The 21,035-nt window shown below is 40.9% G+C and overlaps 1 protein-coding gene across 1 annotated transcript; it reads right to left on the reverse strand.

Moving 5' to 3' along the window:
* Window positions 1–357: 357 nt before the first annotated feature.
* Window positions 358–14,103, reverse strand: tgm1l1 (transglutaminase 1 like 1). The gene is made up of 14 exons (XM_026375177.2): window positions 13,915–14,103; window positions 10,661–10,959; window positions 10,388–10,579; window positions 8,481–8,732; window positions 5,431–5,549; window positions 4,948–5,055; window positions 4,438–4,615; window positions 3,805–3,943; window positions 3,167–3,359; window positions 2,801–2,954; window positions 2,257–2,541; window positions 1,983–2,143; window positions 1,686–1,822; window positions 358–1,587 (listed from the first exon to the last, which is right to left on the reverse strand). The coding sequence occupies exons 2-14, from the start codon at window positions 10,956–10,958 to the stop codon at window positions 1,443–1,445; spliced, it is 2,361 nt and encodes a 786-aa protein (XP_026230962.1). The 5' UTR covers window position 10,959; window positions 13,915–14,103; the 3' UTR covers window positions 358–1,442.
* Between the last annotated feature and the right edge of the window lie 6,932 nt (window positions 14,104–21,035).

The following is a 21,035-nucleotide window of genomic DNA, read 5'->3' on the forward strand; positions in this document are numbered from 1 at the left end:
CCACCGTCTAGCTTTGTTGACCATAGCATACCAGAGATGAAAGGCAAAATTGTCAATATATGTAGGTAAAAATAAAAGTAACCACTGCCTTGAACAGTCATCTGCTTTGAGCACAAGAGGTACCTGTAAGTCAGTGTCTTCAATAATGAAATACAGCAAAGGTAGTCACTCATCTTAAGTTGCAGAGTTCAAGTGAGTCTTTATTAACCAACCCTCTTCCTTTGCAAGATTTCTTTTCATATGAAAAAAAAGTGATGTGGCAGAAATGGAAAGTTACAGGCCAACATTCGCTTCCTCCCTCATCTCTGGATTTCACCCTTTCTGCCCTGTAACAGGAACAGACTTGCCAAGACACCATATGAGTGTAAGTTTTATTACCAATACAACACAGAAAATACAATAAAATAGATCGATAAATAGGGTAATGTTAATAAAATAGTTTCCTTCACATTGTACATTGAGTGATGGTAAAGGTAAACAGACTACTGCAGAATCTGGTACGGTTGACTGAAGGCCACTGTGATCTGGCTGGCTGAAATTCACAGTAGTGGCAACTTTGCAAGTAAATTGCTAAATACTGTAGAGCAAATGTCAGTGTAATTCTAAACACATTATGATGAAACACACACATAAGATATATACGGAGCGACATCTGGCAAATTCCACCATAGGGAGCGTTTAAGTCTGCATTCTGTAAATGGAGGTGTTTTGATTTTATAAGTGCTAAGGCGGGGACGACTATGACACTGGATTTCATCTGATGATGAAAATGACTTTTTTAACTATATCCTTGTTGACTTAAAGTTTTCAAAAAAAAACTTTTCAGTTAAATTTAACAGATATATTCCAATGTGCCCTTTGCCGTAATGTCGATACTAAGTTCAACTTCACTCCCCTTCAAAACATTTCACAGTATTCCCTCCTTCACTTTAGCCATGTGAGCTTCATTTTGTCAGAAAATACTTTTCATATACTATGTTCACATTATTCTATGAATACTGAACATTGCATTTTCATGAAATACTGATGATCTTGTAGCACCTTATCATGCTTTGTTCAGTATCTTGACATGCACCAGTGCTGGGACAGTTTTTGTAATCAGTTACAGTTAAACTGCAATATACAGTATGAATATACATTACTTGTTAATTAAAGGGTTTTGTTTCCTGTGCATGTATTTAAAAGCTGCTGCACTTCAGATTAAGGCAAAAATACAAATGTATGTGATTTAAAGTAAAAAAATGTATAATGGTTAGGCTACAGTTTATTGTCTTCATAGTTTTAAATATCAAAAATTCTAAATAGGCTGTATTACAAAATAAACTCTGTAGTTTCAGGAACATTGTAAATTGATGTATATAATTTGAAGCTTTTAGTTTACATTCCGTAAGGTATGAATGATGTGACTAAAGCAGAATAGGCAGTGATGTCACTGGCTGTTCTCAAATGTCGAGAACGTTGATATCAGCAACTCCGTGCACTTGTGTAAGCTGTTTACAGTCGAGCGACGCCACAAGCTTCCTGGATCCAGGCTGGGTGGGGATGAAGTGCTCTGTCAGTGTCACTGTGGCGTGTCCACCAACATCACTGAAAGAGTAAAGGATACGTCAAATATTAGTCTCGGGAACGAAAATGTTGGGGTGGCGGACAAAAAGAGGCCGATATATATATATATATGTTCTTACCCAACAGCCACTTCGTGGCCCTTCTGCAGGCCCAGGCCCTCCACCCTGAACATCACATTCTTTAATGTGCGTGGCAGGGGGTTAGTAAAGGTGATCTTGGCTGCCATCTCTTTACCAACCACAGCTTCTCCCAAAGGCTGCCAGAGAGAGGTTCTTAATTAGTCAGGAGGGACAGGCTAAACTTTTCTCATAGTTCCAGAGGGAACAGCGCTTTCCCTTTACAAAATGAAACCATGATATTCTACCAAGCTATTCTAATTGTACTGAACAAAAATTAAACGCTAATTTAAAACCCACCGTGATGTTGAGGTCAGGTGTACGGAGCCTGAAAGTGGTCTGGTTGGCCAACACTTGTTGGGTTTCACTGACTTTTCCAGACAGGGTTAACATCAGGGCTGCCTGATCCACAAGGTGGTTTTGGTACTGCTGGTAGGGCAGAACCCATTCAATGGTCTTTTCTGTGTGGAGAGGTACCAAGTGTTAGGGTAGGCTAGGTACATGTAAGTATTTGATTAGTGGTTCGTATAAACATATTGATTAGAGGCTCTTTAAAGTGTAGTGGAAAGCCAACCTTCATTGGCCAAAAGCTCCACAGGCAGCTGCTCCTTCTTGAGGGTGCCTTTCAGCACACCAGTGTAGTACATGACCGCCACCTGGCTGTGCAGGGTGGTCCGACGAGGCAGTGAGCTCGAGTTTTTCACCACGATGCTCAGCTTGGCGTCAGCACCCATCCTGGGCCCCTCTCCCTCCATCTTCACCTCCACACTCACGTCCTCGGCCATCGGTTTGGAGTAGACGTCCGGCTTGCTGCCGTAGCGGCTGGCAGTCTCCACCGCGATGCGCTCTTCTTCCGAACCTGGTAGAAAAGCGGGAGGAGGTGAGGTGAGCACGCCTCATTCTGTTTGAGGTTTTTAAGATTTATTGACATAAACCAGAGATATGGCACACAGCTCTCCCAACCAAAACAAACATAGGCACATATTTTATTACTGAGAAGAGGGTTTGAACAGTTGAGGGCAAAAAAGAGCAAGAAATTATTTATTCATTGCATTTTAAGTTCCAAGGAATGTGAAACAGAAATGTATTTCAGCAAAGTTAAATATGCTTGCAGGCACCTTCTTGGTGTTTGTACAGGTGTGTGATGTCTGCCCGCTCATCAGAGCCCACTGCTTTAGTGCTGATGCAGTGGCCGACAGCTTTCTTCTCAATGTGAAACTGGGTGAAAGTACCGTCCACGTTCCTCTGCCAGTAGATTTTATCACTGTTGACCTGATGGGAAAGTACCAATAAACACACTGAGTTCAACCCTCAGGACTAATGTGTAGTTTGCGTTCCATACTAATGATGGATCACTCTTATTGATTCATAATTTCTTTGTACGCCTAGGTATGAAATAAAAAAAATAATGAATAAAATTGAAATTAAAATAGAGCTAGGGAAAACTATAAAACATAGATCACACGCCTATTTCTAGAACTTACCTCAGCAAAGACAAAAGGCGTGTCGTGTTTGAGGTAGACCTGGCCTGAACGGATGGCGTTGATAGAGGCAGGGCCGCAGCAGAATGTGCCCTGGCTCGTCTCCTGGGGAGTGGAATCAACAGCCTGCCAGCCTCCATTGCCATGAGGCAGGTCCGGCCTGGCCATCCAGCAGTCATTCCATACGTGAAAATTCCTAAAGGAAGTTAGGATTGATATGTGTCAACTTATGTCAGCATAATGAGAAATACCTGCAGTGTTTCATTTCTTTTATATCTTATAAACAAACCTGGTGGCCAGCACGGACTAAATGCTGTCAGGTGTTTTTTTTTAAATTAAACTTTATTTTCTGATACAGATAAAGTTGGCTAACATTGCTACATCTTATTAAAAATGCTTGGTGTACTTTAAGGAATGAAGATGTAAAAACAACCCATCTTGCACCCATCACATTGCACAGCATATGTTTAAATGTCAGTTTAGTCTCTGCAGTCTAGGAGGACGTGCAGGTACCAAGAAGAGAATTACATCTGTGACCTTGCAAGAAGACTGCTTTCAGAGCAGGTCTAAATATACGGTGCATTCCTAAGGTATGGATATAGCAGCAGAGTTCCCTGGCCATGTGAAACTACACATCTTACCATACAGAGTCAGTGTTGAGGTAGTCGATTGGCTCCAAGTCCTTATCAAAATATACATCTGTGGTGAGGGATACATCAGTGTCATGAGCAGACTGGAAGTTGGTCACACTGCGGGCAGGTATGCCGAGACAGCGGAGTACTGGAAACATCGAGATAGAGTGATTAGAATTAGAGTGAATTAAAGGGAATCGTCTAACCAGATGCTAAGGCATGATCACTTCATGTTTCTGCCACGATGGCATCTGACACCTTCTTAACCTGTCTGATTGAAAGCAACACATGTGGCTCGATGTGTGATAAAAGTAGGAGCTATGACAGGAATGCCAATTGAAGGTATTTAGGGTGTATGTGAGCTATGGCTTGTTATCGGGGGCTATACTATGTGCTATGGTCAGCTAGCTATCACGTGATGCACACACAATGATTGAGCTGTTCTGTTACAGTATAGAGAGCTAATGAAGGATCTGACAGGGAGAAAACCATGATCAATAGTGGGGAATCCTGCATGCACACTGCAGTCTCTAAAATACCGTATATATTTCCACAACACCCTCTAAACTCCAACCTGTCTCCATAAAAATACATCTTAGTCTCACCCACAGTATCGCAAGTTTTATTTCTGGACACACCCACCTGTTGTTGTGACCCCAGAGAAGACCCAGCACTGCCCGTATGACACAGGAGTTCCATTGGAGTGGTGGTAATTCCTTAGGATCTCCACACTGCTGCTCCATGCCGAAGGAGAGACTCCATCCGAGTAATCCCCAGACCAGTTGCCAACCAGAACCCCAAAGTCATCCTGAGCATTTATCTGGTAAGAGTAGGTAATGGCACGGTTGATTACAAGTAGTATTAACCATTTACAAATTTATGAAGTGACAATTTTCAAAGCAATACATGCACGAGTGATGACAGGGAGAGATATATTTTGCAAATGTGAGCATGTTTATAGCCTGGGGTATAATACATTCTTTAATTCATAAAAGTAACACACAGTAACAAAATCTCATTTCAAAATATGAAATATGAGCACTGAATGGATTTATTTTAATACTTCCAAAAATCCTGCCTGCAGCCCAAGTAATAATAGTGAGATGCTGGTATAAATTTGAATAAAAATGTATTCAAAATGCATCAGCTCACCAAGGCAGATATGACTCTGACCACGTTGACAGGATCCCCTCGACCAGATGGAGGCATGTCACTCTTCTCCAGAATGAACAGACATGCGTCCAGGATTCCCTCCTGAAACTAAAACAAAAAACAAAAAAAGAACATTTTATAAAAATTTAAAAGGCAATAATTACACTGACAGAGAGTTGTTTTAAATACAGCTAACACACACAACTGTCACTAATGAGCTTTGATTCTTTCCACTATTTGTAGATTGCTTTATGGCACAAAACAGAGAGATGGTGCTGTTCTTCCAGCACAAATGATGGTAAAAGTGACAGTTGTAACAGTAGATATTCAAAGACTGATAGAGCTACTCAAGCATAACTTAAGAAAATGCTACCAGTGTATGGAAAGCCTGATTTATTTTATCCCTCTGAGTCATTTAGTACAGTTCTATTGTCACCCATTATAAGATTTATAGGATTTGCATTTTCTCCTGATAGTCCATACCTGTCCGAAATTCCACGTGCGGGCCCCAATTTGTTTCTCTGTGCCATAGTAAATCCTGCCGGTGTCGTTCAGCACGTACTCCTTCCTCTCCTCCTCATCGTCCAGGAATACTGTGTCCTCTGGAAAGACACGCCACGTTTACTGTACATCCGTGTGCAATATACAATTTAACACAACACATCTAATTCTGACAATACCGTTGTTCATCCCATGTTGTGTTTTGACTTGTTTCCTGTATGTGAAAGTGAACTAGTACGAATGCTTTAGTGACCTAATCGCCTAAAAATGTGTGTTTTTCTTACAAATTATCTGAAAGACTCCCCAGTGCCAGGAAACTGAAGAAACACAATGGCTCGATGGACCTTGTAATGGGGCCTACACTCATTTATGGGAAGCAGACTGTTTTTAGTGACATCAGCGCTTACAGCCTTGGGTGTGCACCCCAGACAAGAGCTCCACAAATATGTCTTTTTCCATTTGGCTATCTTTTGCTCCTCCCTCTGTGATTACTTGTGGGTTGTGTAAAACAATGTGAAAAAGAGCAAAAAAAAAAAAAAAAAACATAGAATTCAAGAACATAGCAGCTGAAAGGAAGTCATGAGGGGCCGAGAACAGAAGGGAAGTTATGCTTGGGAGAGAAAAGGAGGAGGAAGAGAAAGTGGAGCGTAACAGTGTGTCTCGAGATTTTACAGGAGAAAGCAGAGGGAGGTGAAGCTGACAGTATGTGGCAGCTGTGATAATTGTTGTTTTCACTTTTTCTGGAATGTAGGGAGAAACAGGCATCCACAGGAGGATATGAAGAAGTCATGAGGTGAAGGAGCGAGGGCTGGGTCAACAGATAGCAAGAAGGGAACTGGGTGGGGGAGGCATGCAAAAGGAAGAAAATACACATGGAAGGAGTAAAAGCGAGGGAGAAGACAGGTTGTCACCAGCCGTGGGATTACTTTGAGCTTGCCCCATGGCTTTTTATCCAGGAAGTGGACCATTTTGACTTTTACTAGCGTGAGGGAGAGATTGGTTTCGGGAATAAGAGATTGAAAACAGGGAAGAGAGGATTGGGCATGCTGCCAAGAATAGCAACCCCCACAATTAAAGACAGCCTTTATATCTAACTCATGCTTCTCAGTTGTTGTTTTTTTGTTTTTTTGTTGTTGTTGTTGTTTTGTTTTTGCTGTGTTGCAAATACACTTTTCAGTGAAATATCCTGTGCTTATAGTTTGCAGTGCTCAGCAAACAGAAAGAAACTTAGCAGAATAAATAATGGATTTAATTTCCTGATGCTTTAAGAGCTGAATAAGACAATAACTATGACTATCCTGAATACAAATATGAATAGATACTGTTTTTGTCTTTTTTAACACAAGAGTCAACATGTTTTAGTCATGAACACAGATACTGTACATGTACTGTATATTTTTCATACAACACTGGATCAACTCACTATGCATTTGTTATGACCTGACTACGCAGTAGGAAGCGTGAGCTGGGTTTAGACCCTCGTGAGACAGGTTAGTTGTTGCAATAGTAATCTGTGGAGCTCTGTGGAGCATTTTGACATCCCTAAGGTCATTGTTCTGGTTCAACTACTGACATCTGCAGCCCTGCTTGTTTTCCAACCATCCCTGCACGTACAGCTTCTAGCTGGCTGAACAACACCTGATCCAGGTAATCAGCAGCGGGAAAGGCCGAGATAGCTGGAAAACAAGCAGGGCTGCGACTCTCTAGTACCAGGGTTGTCTACCTCTGGTCTTAAACATTGCTGTGGAACTAGCAATTATTTTTCTTTCCCTAAGAAAACTATCCCCCAAACTGATAAGTTAGCAGAAGCCTGCCACATTAAGCAGCTAATTGGTGCCGTTATTTCTCAGCAGACATGCCCATTCAGGCTCACTGTGGCTTAGAGTGGGCATGGGTAAAGCCAGACTGACCCCACATGAGCCCCCTTAGGGGTTAGTCTGTTAGGTGTAGGAGTTAGTGATTCAGTTTGAAACAAGAGCACATTTACACACAATTCACGGCAAATTAGTCCAGCTAAGAGCCAAGGAGTACACCAAATCAGCCACAACATTCACACAATGTGGTGGTTTTAATGGGGAGTCAGAGTCAGAGAGAGCATGGGAAAGATTTAACCCTGGGTGTGACTGACAGGCGTCAAAACACTCAGGGCCAATGCGACCTCATTAAAAAGCCACCAGATTGATTTAATGTTGTGACTGATTGGTTGCTGGCTGTTCCCATTGTTTCAGTAATGGCAAGTTTCTCTTTGTGGAATTGCGTCCAAAGTTTAAATGAGAGTAAATACTTTCACAAAATGCTACTGTTGCTCTGCTAGGACGTGTAAATAGACGACAGCTTACATGTGAACCTCTTTATGGCTTGTTTAGGCTCCCCTTAAGTAACCAAACATGTGAATGCAAAGAATCATATAGATATATACAGTATATGTGTGTGTTAGTACAAACATTTAATAAAAATTCGGCTGCTGAAATGAGTTGCTGAAATAAATTAGGCTGCTGAAGTACTATTTTATCTCACATAAAAAAGGTTTGTGGTTACAAGCGCAGTTCAGTGTTGTTCTTCAGTGTGCAGTGTGGCTGCAGGCCTGAATCATAGCCAGAGGAGTTATGTAAGTTCACACAGGGTCAGGCTGCAGCTATTTGATAGAAAACAACATGCTCATGGACTCAGAGGGCCTTTCTTGCCCATTTGTAACACGATGACAAGACAGCTCTCAGAGATTTAAAGGCTCAATGGACTTACAGTGGCAAGAAAAAGTGTGCGATGCACTCTGATGTTTTTATAGTTGTTCACAATAAAGACATGAACATTTTTTGTTTAGACACATCATTTTTGTTAATTCTCCAGACTTAGATGAAGATCAGATCATGTTTTATGACAAATTAATGCAGAAAACCATACATTTGCACTGTATGTATTTATTATATAAAATGTATTTACTAAAGATGGTGCTAACATATAATGCAGCAGGTGCGGTGTGTTCTGGGAACATCTTCCCTTGTACACTAGGTGTATCAGTCAGACAGTCTTACCTTCACACCACGGGTTGAAGAGCATGACGATGTTCTTGTTGGCGTCGTAAGCCGTTGAGGCCTCATTCTTTACCGAGCTGGTCATCACGGTGAGCCCGTACAGGCCAATCACAGCGCTGGCAGGAGAGTTGACGGACAGCTTGATCTTGTTGCCGTTCTGCTCTACAATTTTAGCCTCCCAGCGTTCATCCTCCAGGTGATCCACCAGTGGAATGATGACATGGGTGCCTTTGGACACCAGAGGCAGGGAACCTACAGCAGACAAGTTATCTTTGAGCTTCGTGGTACCAGTAAAGTAGAAATAAAGCCTGATGCTTTCTAATTAACCATATCTCTTTACATTAAATTTATTTAATGTAGTAATGAACAATATATTTTGTTTAGATTTTGAGTAGTGCTCATTTAGTTTCTTCCAAAGAGTTAGGCAAGAAAACCTCGACCACCCTCACGTGTGTTTTTTAAGTCAGCTCTGCTTGAATTATTAAAATTAAACTAACAAGAAAAAAACAACTATATATGTTATTATCTCATCCAGTTCAAACAGGTTGTATGTGTGTATGAACATCATTTTATAAAATTTGTGTTTGTTGTCCAATGCCGCCACATTGGACGTGTCATTGACTGGACCGTAGTGCAAGAGTGTAGTGCAAGAGTGGTTGAAGTTTCCCAGTGTATTTTCTCTGGCATGGGCACTGGCTTGCTAAGTGCTGGAGGTCGCTTATCTGGATGGAGAAAGCAGGCAGCACAGAGATAGATGACACATACGCTATCCCTCCTGATACTTTCCAGTTGTCTCTTCTTTCTGATTCAAAGCTACCCGTCAAAACTTGGACAGAGACTAGAGAACGTCACTGCAACATGCAGTTGGACACAGATCAGACACCAAAATGCGTGTTTGTTCATCTGTGTATACAGTGGACGACACACCTGGCTGTGCTGGAGGCTTTCCAGCCACACGAACCAAAAGAACCTCCAACATAGTCACATACTCCTACAGATAAACAAGGACATCTATCTCATGACAATCAGTTTAGGTGTTCTTGGAGTTAATAACGAAGTTGGAACAACTTCGAAGAATCCTGAAGAGAGAAACATTATTTAAGTTCTCTGTATCTCACTAGCTGGGTGAAGACTTATTGGATGTTTGCTTACTGTGACAGCCTGCTTGTCTTTAGTTGCAGTTTGCTGAAGCAAGTATGGAGTTCATCAAGAAACCATTGTTCTCCACCCGACTGCAGCCGGCGCTCCCAACCCTTCCCCTCTCACCTCTTAGCACTTGTTCAAAAGGGAATGAATGAAAAACACCGTCTCTGCTCTTCTGGAACGTCACCTTTATTGAAAATTGTCTCCTAATCTTTATTCAGCTTCCTAGTCTCGGAAAATTGGTACTTGAACAGGGACTGTAATACAAAGTGCAGCCTACAGTGCAACATTCAAAACCTTTTCATTGCTAATGTGACAGTAAAAGCAAAGATAATGAGGTAATGATTACAGTTTTTGTGTTTTGATCCTTTTTCACCTCCCCTCCAAACATCAAACTGACAGAATATCACGTCTCTGTGCTTTTGTAATGCTCATTTATTCCCAAGTGTGCAGTGGATTGTTGCAGTGTGAGGCCTTTAAATATCAGAGGGAGGAGGTGTCCAGTGAACTGAGGTCTGGAAACTGTTAACGCTGGACCGGTGGGTGGAATCTAAAACCTGTGGCGTCGCACTGCTGCTCACTTCAAACATGTTAACTATGTACTTTGGCCACGTTTCCCACGCTTTTGGTTTTGAATCTCTTCTGTGCTTCACATGGATTGACAGGAAATGTTGATTAAAGGGCATTCCACCACTTTCACCCATTTAGATAAACTACTGTAGGTATCTATTCCTGCTATTTATTATAGCTAGTTAGTCTCGTACCTGTTTTCAGGTCCAAATGCAGCTTGTGAGTGTCAGCGCTGAAGGGCCTGTTGAGCTCCAGTTCGATCTGGAAGGTCTGTCCTCTGCGGATGATCAGCTCGTCCCCGTGATACAGGTCCGTGTGATGCTCCAGTCTGTTCTGCCCGTTCCTGGAGCTCAGCAGGTCCACCGAACACACTGACAACTTAATTCCTGACAGAACAAGGTTGCATATAAGATTTGATCACGTGTCTGTATTGCTGAAGTTTATCTAAATATTATCAACTATGGTACCTTCCAATTCTTTTGCGTCTCCATTCTCAGTGGTTGACTTGGCAGGTTCGGGGACAGGGGTGGGCTCTGGAGCTGGGGGTTTAATATATTCCACTTTATCTGTGATGTCACAGGAGGCGCTGTTCTGACGCTTACAGCAGCACGGACAAATCTTCCTGAACCAGCGACGACAGCGTCCCTCTTCCTGTTTCTTCTCCACCTGAGTCTGAATGGTCAACTCCACTCTGGTGGGCGGGGCTGCTCCCGGAAAACGCCCAACCTCTGACATGTCTCTCACTGTCAACCTCTCACCTGGCATTCTGTAAAGCAAAAAAAAAGAAAACTTTACAATAAGTAAATGGTCAATTTAAAAGGCTAAACAAGCCTCAGCACCCCGTGTCAGAATGTATCCACGCCGATTCTTCCGCTTGTATTTTTATTTGTCTGGGTTTTTAAAAATTCCAGACCGTGTCCTTTCTACATATTTCTTTTTATTGGTATTATTATTTTGTGAGGGCCACAGCAAAACTGTGTACTGTACTGCACTGAATGCATAAATCTCAGTATGACAAATAAAACCAAACCTCTCTGCAATGATTAGTGTCGACATTGTAGAGGCGGAGTGCTACAGGACATTTCATTCCATGGAGACTTTGTGTTCATAACAATCTAATTAACAGAACAGTTCTTTCATCGTTTTATCATGAAATACCAGTTACGCTTTTTGTCCCCCATTACACTTCTTCCAACAATTACTACATTCCAGAGATGCACTCTCTAGGGCTGTTGAAAAAAAACAGTCAGGGGTATTTGGCCATTCATCCTTGTCTGCTACACTCCCTGAAAAATCTCTGGCAAGCCAGCTGGATTCCATCCGCCTCGCCCCAGCTGATGGAGAGTAATGTCTCTGTGCACACACATAGCACGGTGCATATAGGTGTACAGTACTGCGGGGCATTTATCACGCCGTCACATCCCCATCCTCATACAATGTACTAAAAATCAGAGTGGGATTAGATCATTAGTCACATCAAAGATAAGCCTGGTCTTCCTCTCAGACTCGCTTCTAAACTCAGGGTCACAAACCAAACACCATAGCTGGGAAAATGAAAAAAGAAATCTGTTTACAAGAAAGGCAAAGGGAGGAGGCCTTTGCTGCTTATCTTGCTCTTTCCCTCCTTTTCCTCAACATCTGCAACTTATCCATCTCAACATAAAATCCACACAGGGCTGTGACACCGCTGGCTAAGATAAAGCACCACCAGAGCTCTGATAGCTCTCGTAAAACGCTCATTAACAGTAACGAGGTGCAGAGATTCACGTGGTCACGAGAAATGCAGTTGAGTTGTTAAGTAAGCAACATACTGTAGGAGATATTTGGTCTATGTGCTGATTATTCTATTTTTAATAAAGGCCCTTCCCTGTGCACCACCTCACTTAGCTGGTGTTGCCACACCTGTGAACACAATAATACACATTTGTATGAGGTCATGTAACGTGTGTGAAACATTAGAAAAGTTGAAGCGTGGTCTCAAATAAAGAGTTGCTGCTTTACTATTGATTGAATGGTTAAATATTTAAATATTTAAGTATATCAAACTGGCTGACCTGGTTTTGAGAAAAAGGCAGCGATTGTGAAGCTATGTGGTGCAGTTCAAAGGCCAGGCAGCAGCTGAGGGCGAGGTGGAGGGAGGAGAGGTGCCGCTCAGTATCAGGGCCTTAAAAACCCATGTATAAGTATAGAATGTGGGTGTGGGTGTGTATATCCGTGACATTATACACACAGGCCTTTCCACTCTACCACTTCCCGAGTTTATCAGGCGGTCAGATGACGTTCCCCTCCTTTTAGTTATTTCCAAATCCTCTAAATATTTGGCAAAAGCCCTCTGAATCATTGAGAGATGATTCAGAATGTCACGATGACACAATGCACCAAATAAGCTGCACCATAACCTCCACCCAAATAAATCACACCACCCAGGATTCCTATTCTTTCACCTATCCTGCAGTTTCTCTACTCCAGTGCTACATTCACAAAACAGAGGCTTGTATGTAGCATGTTAGTCCATCACACTCAGTTTCCACAGCTGTTAATTGCTCTTTTTTACTCACTCACTAAATGCTTGGGGTGATAAAATCAAATATACAGATATAATTAGTCAAAAAAAAAAAAAAAAAAACTGGTTCCACAAATATGGATTCTGTTGAAAGGTTAAGATTAAACAAAAAACTTTTCAGGCTGTTTCATTAGTAACTCTTTTTCTCTAGACTCTTCAAAGCAGAGTTATCTCACCACTGCACCTTATGTAGCCTGAAAACGGCCAATTAGAGTCATTCACTCAAACCACTAAAACCATGAAAAGCTATTCCACAGAACTTTCTTTTGGCTGCCTTTGCTCATCCCTCACACTTTAATGCACACGCTTAAAAAGGGGTTTATAATACAGCCATCAGCCAAGCTTGAAATGAAGTTTTACTCCTTCATCTTGGCCTTTCTTTGCCTATCATGTATGACGCCTTCCATTGTGATGTTTGTGCCCTCTTCCCCTTCCACCTCCCTTCAGTCCGTTTGTGTTGGCACGCTGGCACGGGTGGTATGCCTACTGGCCACCGAGATAAGTGCTGCACATTCAAGTCACTGTTCCCCAAACAACACTAGCTTTAAATGTTTGTCTGGGAATGTTGGTGCAAAATGAATTAATTGCCTACATTTCTTTTGTTTTTTTTCTTTTTATAATGTCACAGTAAATGTCTGGAATGCAATCGTATGCAGAAATAAAGAGCAACTTATGAACTGCACTTTAAAGGCTGCAGAAGAAAAGCATCAACTGTAGCTGGTTGGCCACAAACAAACAAACAGGACTGAAGGCTTGGCAATACCTTATGTAGTCGTGTATTTAATTCAAATTCGCTCTTAACTAATGGAAACTAATCAGGATTTTATGCATTTAATAACTAAGCATGTTCAAGGCTGGAACCTCATTCAGAGCTGACAGAGCCTGACATGAAGGATGCTCAAGACCAATAAAGACAAAAAGAAAAGCAAACAAACAGATGGCACATGTCATATACTTTGAGTAGTATTTGCTCTCTTTGCAAACGTGCGTAAAAGTCTTTTTGTTTATGAGATGAGAGCCCCCCCCCCCCCCCCCCCATCTCTGTGAGGAGTCATTAACCCTTAGATATAGAAACTTTCTCCCAAGTACAGACAGAAACCGTTAGCTGGGTCATGTGCGCAATTCATCTTTCCACTTCACTATGTCAGAGCGACTTACTTTCTGCGTGTGGATGGCTCCTTGGATCAGCTGCGAAACTTCTGCTCAGTCTTGACTTCTATCCCCAACTTTTGGAAACGTTGTTCTCGTTCGCTCGCTGCGCTCTTGGATCGGAACACCCATATGGCTCTGCTGGAATGCGGTCCGCGTTACTTTAAGCTGACACACACGCGCGCACACACGCACACACACACACACACACACACCCCTCTTCCTCTCAGCTCTGCCCACCTCGCCCCACCCTCGACGGCAAGTTTCCCACCAGAAGCGCACGTAGTGAGTTTTATGACGGCATGAGTAGTGCCACACATGCAGAGTCATATAATGTCCACACAGGAGTCTTTGCGCAATGTTCAGCAGTAGACAACAGGGTCAAATCTCATCTATAGGAAGTCCCCTACAAGACATTTAACTTCCCCTCTACACTCACTTTCAGAACTCTTCTGTTGGTCTATTTACAACTGAACCTTACAGGAAAAACCCATTCTTTCCAGGGGGGCTGTTTATGAAGTAATTCAGGCTTACATGTTGTTGCAAGGCAAGAAAACCCAATATTAACATTTGTGTACGGTAGGTGCAGATCCTGAGTTAGGATTTGTGATGGATGTTCTGCCATCAATGAGGCAATAAAGTCATCAACGTGGGTTTATTGTATCTGAAAATAATTTAATCTGTGGGATTTATCCCAAAACTTCTAATCCAGATAATACAAGTTCCAATCAGATGCACGATTGCTAGGTTGGGGTTTAGGAACACGTTGCTTTGACAACAGACCCAGACCAAGACCAAACATGACAAGACTCAGGTGAAGTCATCAATAATGTCATCGGGATAACGCTATGCAAACAGCTGGGCCTTGTGAACTAATGAGAGCAGAGTGTGTGAATGAGTAAGGTGTACAAGTAGATTTATGGTTTGGCAAAAGATCATAATGAAGTCATATATGTGATAATGATGATGATGATGATAAAGATGATGATATCAACATATCTAAACCTAGGCTTGTGTCATAGCAGCAGAGAAATGTTGCAACAATGAAGTGAGACAATAAACTCCAGTTCAAGCTGTTTTTCTTTTGTCTTGCATAGGATTTAACAGGAAAAGCCAGCTAAAGATCTACCATCTCAGTTTAAGATGCTTACATTTGATAAATAACACTAAAAGCAAAGCATAACTGGGGCTGAGGGTGTTTTGCAGGAATTTGTTTATTACATATTTAAATGTTGAACTGGTGAGGACACCAGATGAAATGATCAGCGATCACCAAAACAATTACAAATCAATCTGACAGGAATATACACAAAGACATCACAATCCTTCCAAACATCTTTGACTCAGCACCAAAAAATGTCATCACCTTGTGATGGAGGAACGGTTAAGGCTACATCCTGCAGGGATACAAATGTCACCAGATTTCAAGATATGCCCCCAAACGCTGTAAGTGAAACCTTATGGTGATGCTGGAGAAAATGTCAAGGAAACACTGAAGGCTTCACTCTGTGATGGCCATGACGCAATTTCAATATCAAGTTTGGCCATGCTACAGGACATAAACACAGAGAGTGTGTTGTTCAGTCTGGTGTTGCTCGATTGATAGTAGGTTATACATATACAAGCTATCTCCTTCTTGTCTCAAGGATGACTCCCATGTTGCTTGTGAATTTTAGGAAAAACAAATTAAGCAAATAACAGACAAAAATGAGGCTGAAATGAGAACCACAACTTTGTCTCCTGCTCTGTGAAAGAGCTTAAAGCAGTCAAATGTTCCTCTGGGCAGCTGAGCCACCACCAGAGCTCTTGTGTTTTGCCTGCTGACATGAGGCCCCTGGTTTAACATTAAATGTTGTTGTTGTTGTTATTTGTTGCCTGCTGTTCTTTTTCCCTCTCCTCTTTCCACTCACCCCAACTCCTCCTGCTGGGGGTTTCTTCCATTAAAGGGAGCGGGGTTGTTGGGTTTTCTATAAAACTATTTTGTAAGGTCTGAAACCTTAAACACTGTAAAGTGCCGTGGGATGACTTCTCTTGTGATTTGGCGCTATACAAATAAAACTGATTTAAACAGAGCTTTTATTGGTGTAAATGTTCACAAGTGAACTAATAAAACAACTAATATAATAATAATAACAAGAATATAAAACTACATGTATGACGTAATGAACAAATAACTGTTTAAACATTTTCTACAATATCACTTGGGGAAAAAAACCTTTCTAAGAATTGGTAGCTTGGAGCTATACATTACTGTCTTGACTATTTGTATTTTGAAAAATGCAGACCATTTACCAGTTTTATTGTTGATCCTGCTGGCTTGACAACTGCGTGATAAATGACACAGACAACATGTGCAGCTTCTGTAAGTGGTGGGCGTGAGAGGAAACAGAAAGGTGACCCGGGTTCGCTGAGAATCCGAGTGTAACAGATGGAACAGGCTTTCACATTGTATGTGGGGAACCAAACAGCAAGCAGCAAGCCAAAGGAAACTTCCTGACTGCGTGAGACATAATAGAACTGGTAAGAAAAGTGTCCTTGTCTCATATAAAAAAAAAACACAAAAAAAATAAATAACTGAAAATAGATATTAGGAACTGAATGCTGACAGTACATACAGTACATTACTGAAGTTGGACACCTGCATAATACATTTACTCACTTTCTTCCTGAGAGTTAGAAGCCAAAGTTCATGGTTATGACTGTGCACTTAAATATAAAGTTTCTGCACAGATTAAACAATTTCAATTCAATTCAATTCAGTTTTCTTTGTATAGCGCCAATTCACAACAGAAGTTATCTCCAGGCACTTTACAGTGTAAGGTAAAAGAGAATAATTATTAAAAGAAATTATATAGAAAACCCAACAATCCCATTTGAGCAAGCTTTAGGCAACAGTGGAGAGGAAAAACTCCCTTTAGAGGAAGAAACCTCCAGCAGAACCAGGCTCAGGGTGGGTGGCCATCTGCCTCGACCGGTTGGGGTGAGTGGAAAGAGAAGAGAGAAAAGAACAGCAGGCAATAAAGACAACAACAAGCAGCAAGAACATTGGGCAGGTCAACTGGGTTCTGGAGATGTACAGCTCCGGGCCGAGGATACATGCAGAAAAGTACAGAGAGAGGGAGACAGAGAGGAGGGAACACAACTACAGGAGAGAGAAGACACAAAGTTAATGACATGCAATGGTGGCATTTGCATTGATATAGGAGAGAGGAGGGAGGAGAGGAGCTCAGTTTATCAGTAGAGGTCCCCCAGCAGACTAAGCTATATCAGCATAACTAAGAAATGGTTCAGAGTCACCTGATCCATCTCTAACTATAAACTTTATAAAAAAGGAAAGTTTTAAGTCTAGTCTTAAATGTGGAGAGGGTGTCTGCCTCCCGAACCTGAACTGGGAGCTGGTTCTCCTCTAACTCTAGGAACTCTAGGAACCACAAGTAAACCTGCAGCCTAAGAAACAAAACAAACAAGATACAGTGTATTAAATACCCAAAGCTACTGACTGTAGCTGTACTGTATATTTAGGCTATTTCTTGATCAGAAAAAAGTAGTCCAGCTCACCTCCATGATTTTTCTTTTTTTTTACAAATAACATAAGAGGTTCTGCTAGGCCTCTGGGTATATAGTGGACAAAATATAAAGTGATTTCTATTTTCTTATCTAACACAAAAATCAATGGGCACATTTCCAACTTCAAGTTTTCAGGTGACGTCATTAATTGAAACACCATAGGTCAAAGCATTTGCAATATTGTTTTCTTTCATTCCCACCATGAGACACGACAGGTTTCTTCACTCCAGTTCTCGCATCTCGACAAGCATGGGTTGAGATGATGTATTTATACCGTTCTAGCTTGTGGGAGTGGAGTATTTAACGCTTAAAGTGCTGCTGTCGCTCTGATATGTATGATTCACAACAAGGCTTGGCCGGAGGCATAGAGGGCATCAATGTGTTTTACAACAGCGTGATGAAATGTGTCTGCGTGCGTCGGCTCTGACTCTTAAAGTCCTGATCAGCCGCAGTGTTTATTCACAGTTTGCCGTGCATGGGAGCCGTTGCCCTGGAGACGAGCGCAAGCAGTGAGTCCTTGTGAACAAATGATTCCTTTGCTGCTCTGCCTTTCTGCTCCCAACCTCCTGCTACTACAAACTGAAAACACTGTGCACATGTAAGATTCAGTTCCTTCTTTGTGTACTGAATGTAAAACATGTTCCCCCCAAGCACACTAGAAATGAAATATACTGAAAAGTAAAACTGAATCAGAGTTTGTTGGCTGTGATTGTACTCCAGTTACAAAGCAACATGGAGTCACAAAGGAAACTCGTCAACTGATTAGTAGGAAGACATTAAGGAATCACCGAAGTTGCAGCAATTGATGCGGAAGCACCTCAACGTGAGTATCTGTAAGAAATGTTGGGAATAAACAATACTGAGAAAGATAACCAGTCATACCGGACTCCTGATTTTAGACAGCTGCAATTGTAAAGACAAAAGGTCTAGAGTTGATTTCAAGTATGGAATTCATATTAGCAATCTGCTGTTGTTAAGTTCAGATAGCAGGTGAGGCCAAATCAACTATTAGGCACATTGTGAAAAAGTCAGTGCAATAGTGAATAAAGGAACTTGTTGCTTCATATTTGATGATGATATAGCTGCCAGCAAATATAGTAGTAGTACTTAGTTGGATTTCTTTTGGTGTGTTAACAGTTATATTTTATGTTCAGATTCAACTGACCGCCGTAACCTATTTTTAGGCCTCTGCTCTGATAATCACATACCCATAATAAAATAAATATATCTCTGCAACCACCACCGCCAACCATATCTGTTTAAATACTTTTGGTGTCATAGTAAAAGGAAAGCCTTTGAGATGTGTGTGTAAATGTCAAGCTGTGTGTCACCGGTGAAGGGTAAATGAAGATGGCGCGCAGCACAAACGATAACATTTTAGGTTGGCCTGAAAAAAAATAAAGCACTTTATGGTGAGAATCCCTTTGAAATGATGCAGCTGTAGCTCTGAAACTCTATCCAAGCATTGGGAAATGCAGAAAGACAATGACCTATTGCACACTGTGAATGCAACCCATGACCTTTTTTTTCCATACCAGTCAGAAATTACAACATCTCACCTTGCCCCACTTCTGATTCATTTAACTAAACTCTGAGACACGTACCCTATGTAACTAACAGTATTTAACTTTGGAGAGGAAGCATACTGATGTCATTATTGGCACAGGGGTGACAGGGTCATAGTTTCACAAGTTAGACTGTCAAAAGTCAAGCCCTAGACCCCTGACCTTTAGAGTTGAAATCCATTTAACATGTAAATAGCAGAAGAACAAGAGGGTACTGTTCAACTGCATCAACTTACCAACCATCTTCTGTTTAATTATGTGTTTACTTTCCCAAACTTTGGCAGAGCTTGTGTCGGTAAAGACTTTAAGTCTTGTTGAGTCATGCCAGTTGAACTTTTATACTGTTAGGTTAAAACATTTCACTACTCATCTAATTAGCGTTTTCCATCTATTTGACAATGCTTCGACATCAAATACTGTAGTAGAGTTGCACAGGCATAAACTGACCTCAACAATAAATAATCGTATGCATCTATATGCATGAACGCATCATGCATATGGATGAATACTGGATGATGGTAATGGAAATAATATTGTTTTTAAGGAAAAAGATTAAGATGGATTTGAGAACAGAACAGAAAGTATTATGATTGATTTTTTACAACTATTTCTGTATTTTTTGGAATACACATAATAACCCTGAATTAATAAAGCATCTTTCTTTACATTGAATATAAATTTATTGTAGGCAAAGCTTCAGTATGCTCTCTTTTTTCTGTTCCTCATCAGCATGTTGTAATTTTGCATGAATTATTTTAAAGCATCATCAAAACTAATGCTGGGGATCTTATAAGGTAAAATATATTTCTTAAAATAAAATTGGTAATTGAAATTTGGGATATATTTTTGATAGCCTAGGTCTACCAAACTTCTGCTTTCTTATTAGTGAAGGTCTGAGGTGGTTGATGTGGTTTCCAGAGAAAGCCGTTGGTTTTATAGTAGGGTTGTGTGTCTTTCCTTTGAGTCACATTTGTGTGCATTTCGTCAGCATGGTCGTTGACACACACCATGAGAGTAACCATGCTGCCCTCTGGTGGATACAAACTTTGAATGACAGTACAACGACCAGTGTAGCCATGACTTTTATTGAAAAGATCATGGCAACATGGTATATAGGTGTATAAATCGGTAATAAAAACAAAAAAGTAAGTAAAAGTAAAAGAAAAAAGAAAAAGTAAAAGTAAAAGTAAAAAAAAAAAAAAAGTCAAATACTTATCTGCACTATTTTTCTCCAGGATCATCTAAAAACCATCAGTGTTTTAGTTACAGGTAGGTGCAGTCTTTCATTTTCACATCACAAATCAGGACTAACATTGTAACAGATTTACAATAGGTTATTAGGTAGCTGATAAAATATCATACATGCAAATTACTGTTTATGAAGGGCATAAATACAGTGACAAGAAAAAGTATGTTAACCTGCATTTATTTGTCATAAAATGTGATCTGATCATCATCTAAGTATAATGTGCCTTAAAATAATTATACGAAAAAATTGTGATTATTTATGTCTTTATGGAGAACAAACTTAAAAACCTCACAGTGCTAGACGAAAAGGTATGTGAACCCTTGGAATACATAATATTTTGTTTTTCTAAAGCCATTTTGTTGTGGACTTTTTGTTCATGTTACAACACCCAACTTCTCTTGAGTTTCAGCTGACGTACAGATATTCTCACACTATCCTGAAGAATTTTGTCATACATTTGGAAATTCATCTTCCCCTCAATCACAGCAAGCTGGCCAGGGACTAATGCAGCAAAGCAGGCCCAAATCATGATGTTTCCTCCACCATACTTTACAATTGGGATGATGTTTTCATGATGATGTGCTGTGCCCTTTTTCACGCCAAATACAGTGATGTGTGTTCTTTACAAATAGTTCAATATAGTGTCATCAGTCCACTAAACTGCTGTGGAGTGTCAGTGTGCTCTTTGGCAAACTTCAGGTCTGCAGCAATGTTCTTTATAGTAAACAGCGGCTTCCTTCATGGTGTCC

The sequence above is a fragment of the Anabas testudineus genome, chromosome 17, assembly GCF_900324465.2.
Source record: "Anabas testudineus chromosome 17, fAnaTes1.2, whole genome shotgun sequence".
NCBI classification, from domain to species: domain Eukaryota; kingdom Metazoa; phylum Chordata; class Actinopteri; order Anabantiformes; family Anabantidae; genus Anabas; species Anabas testudineus.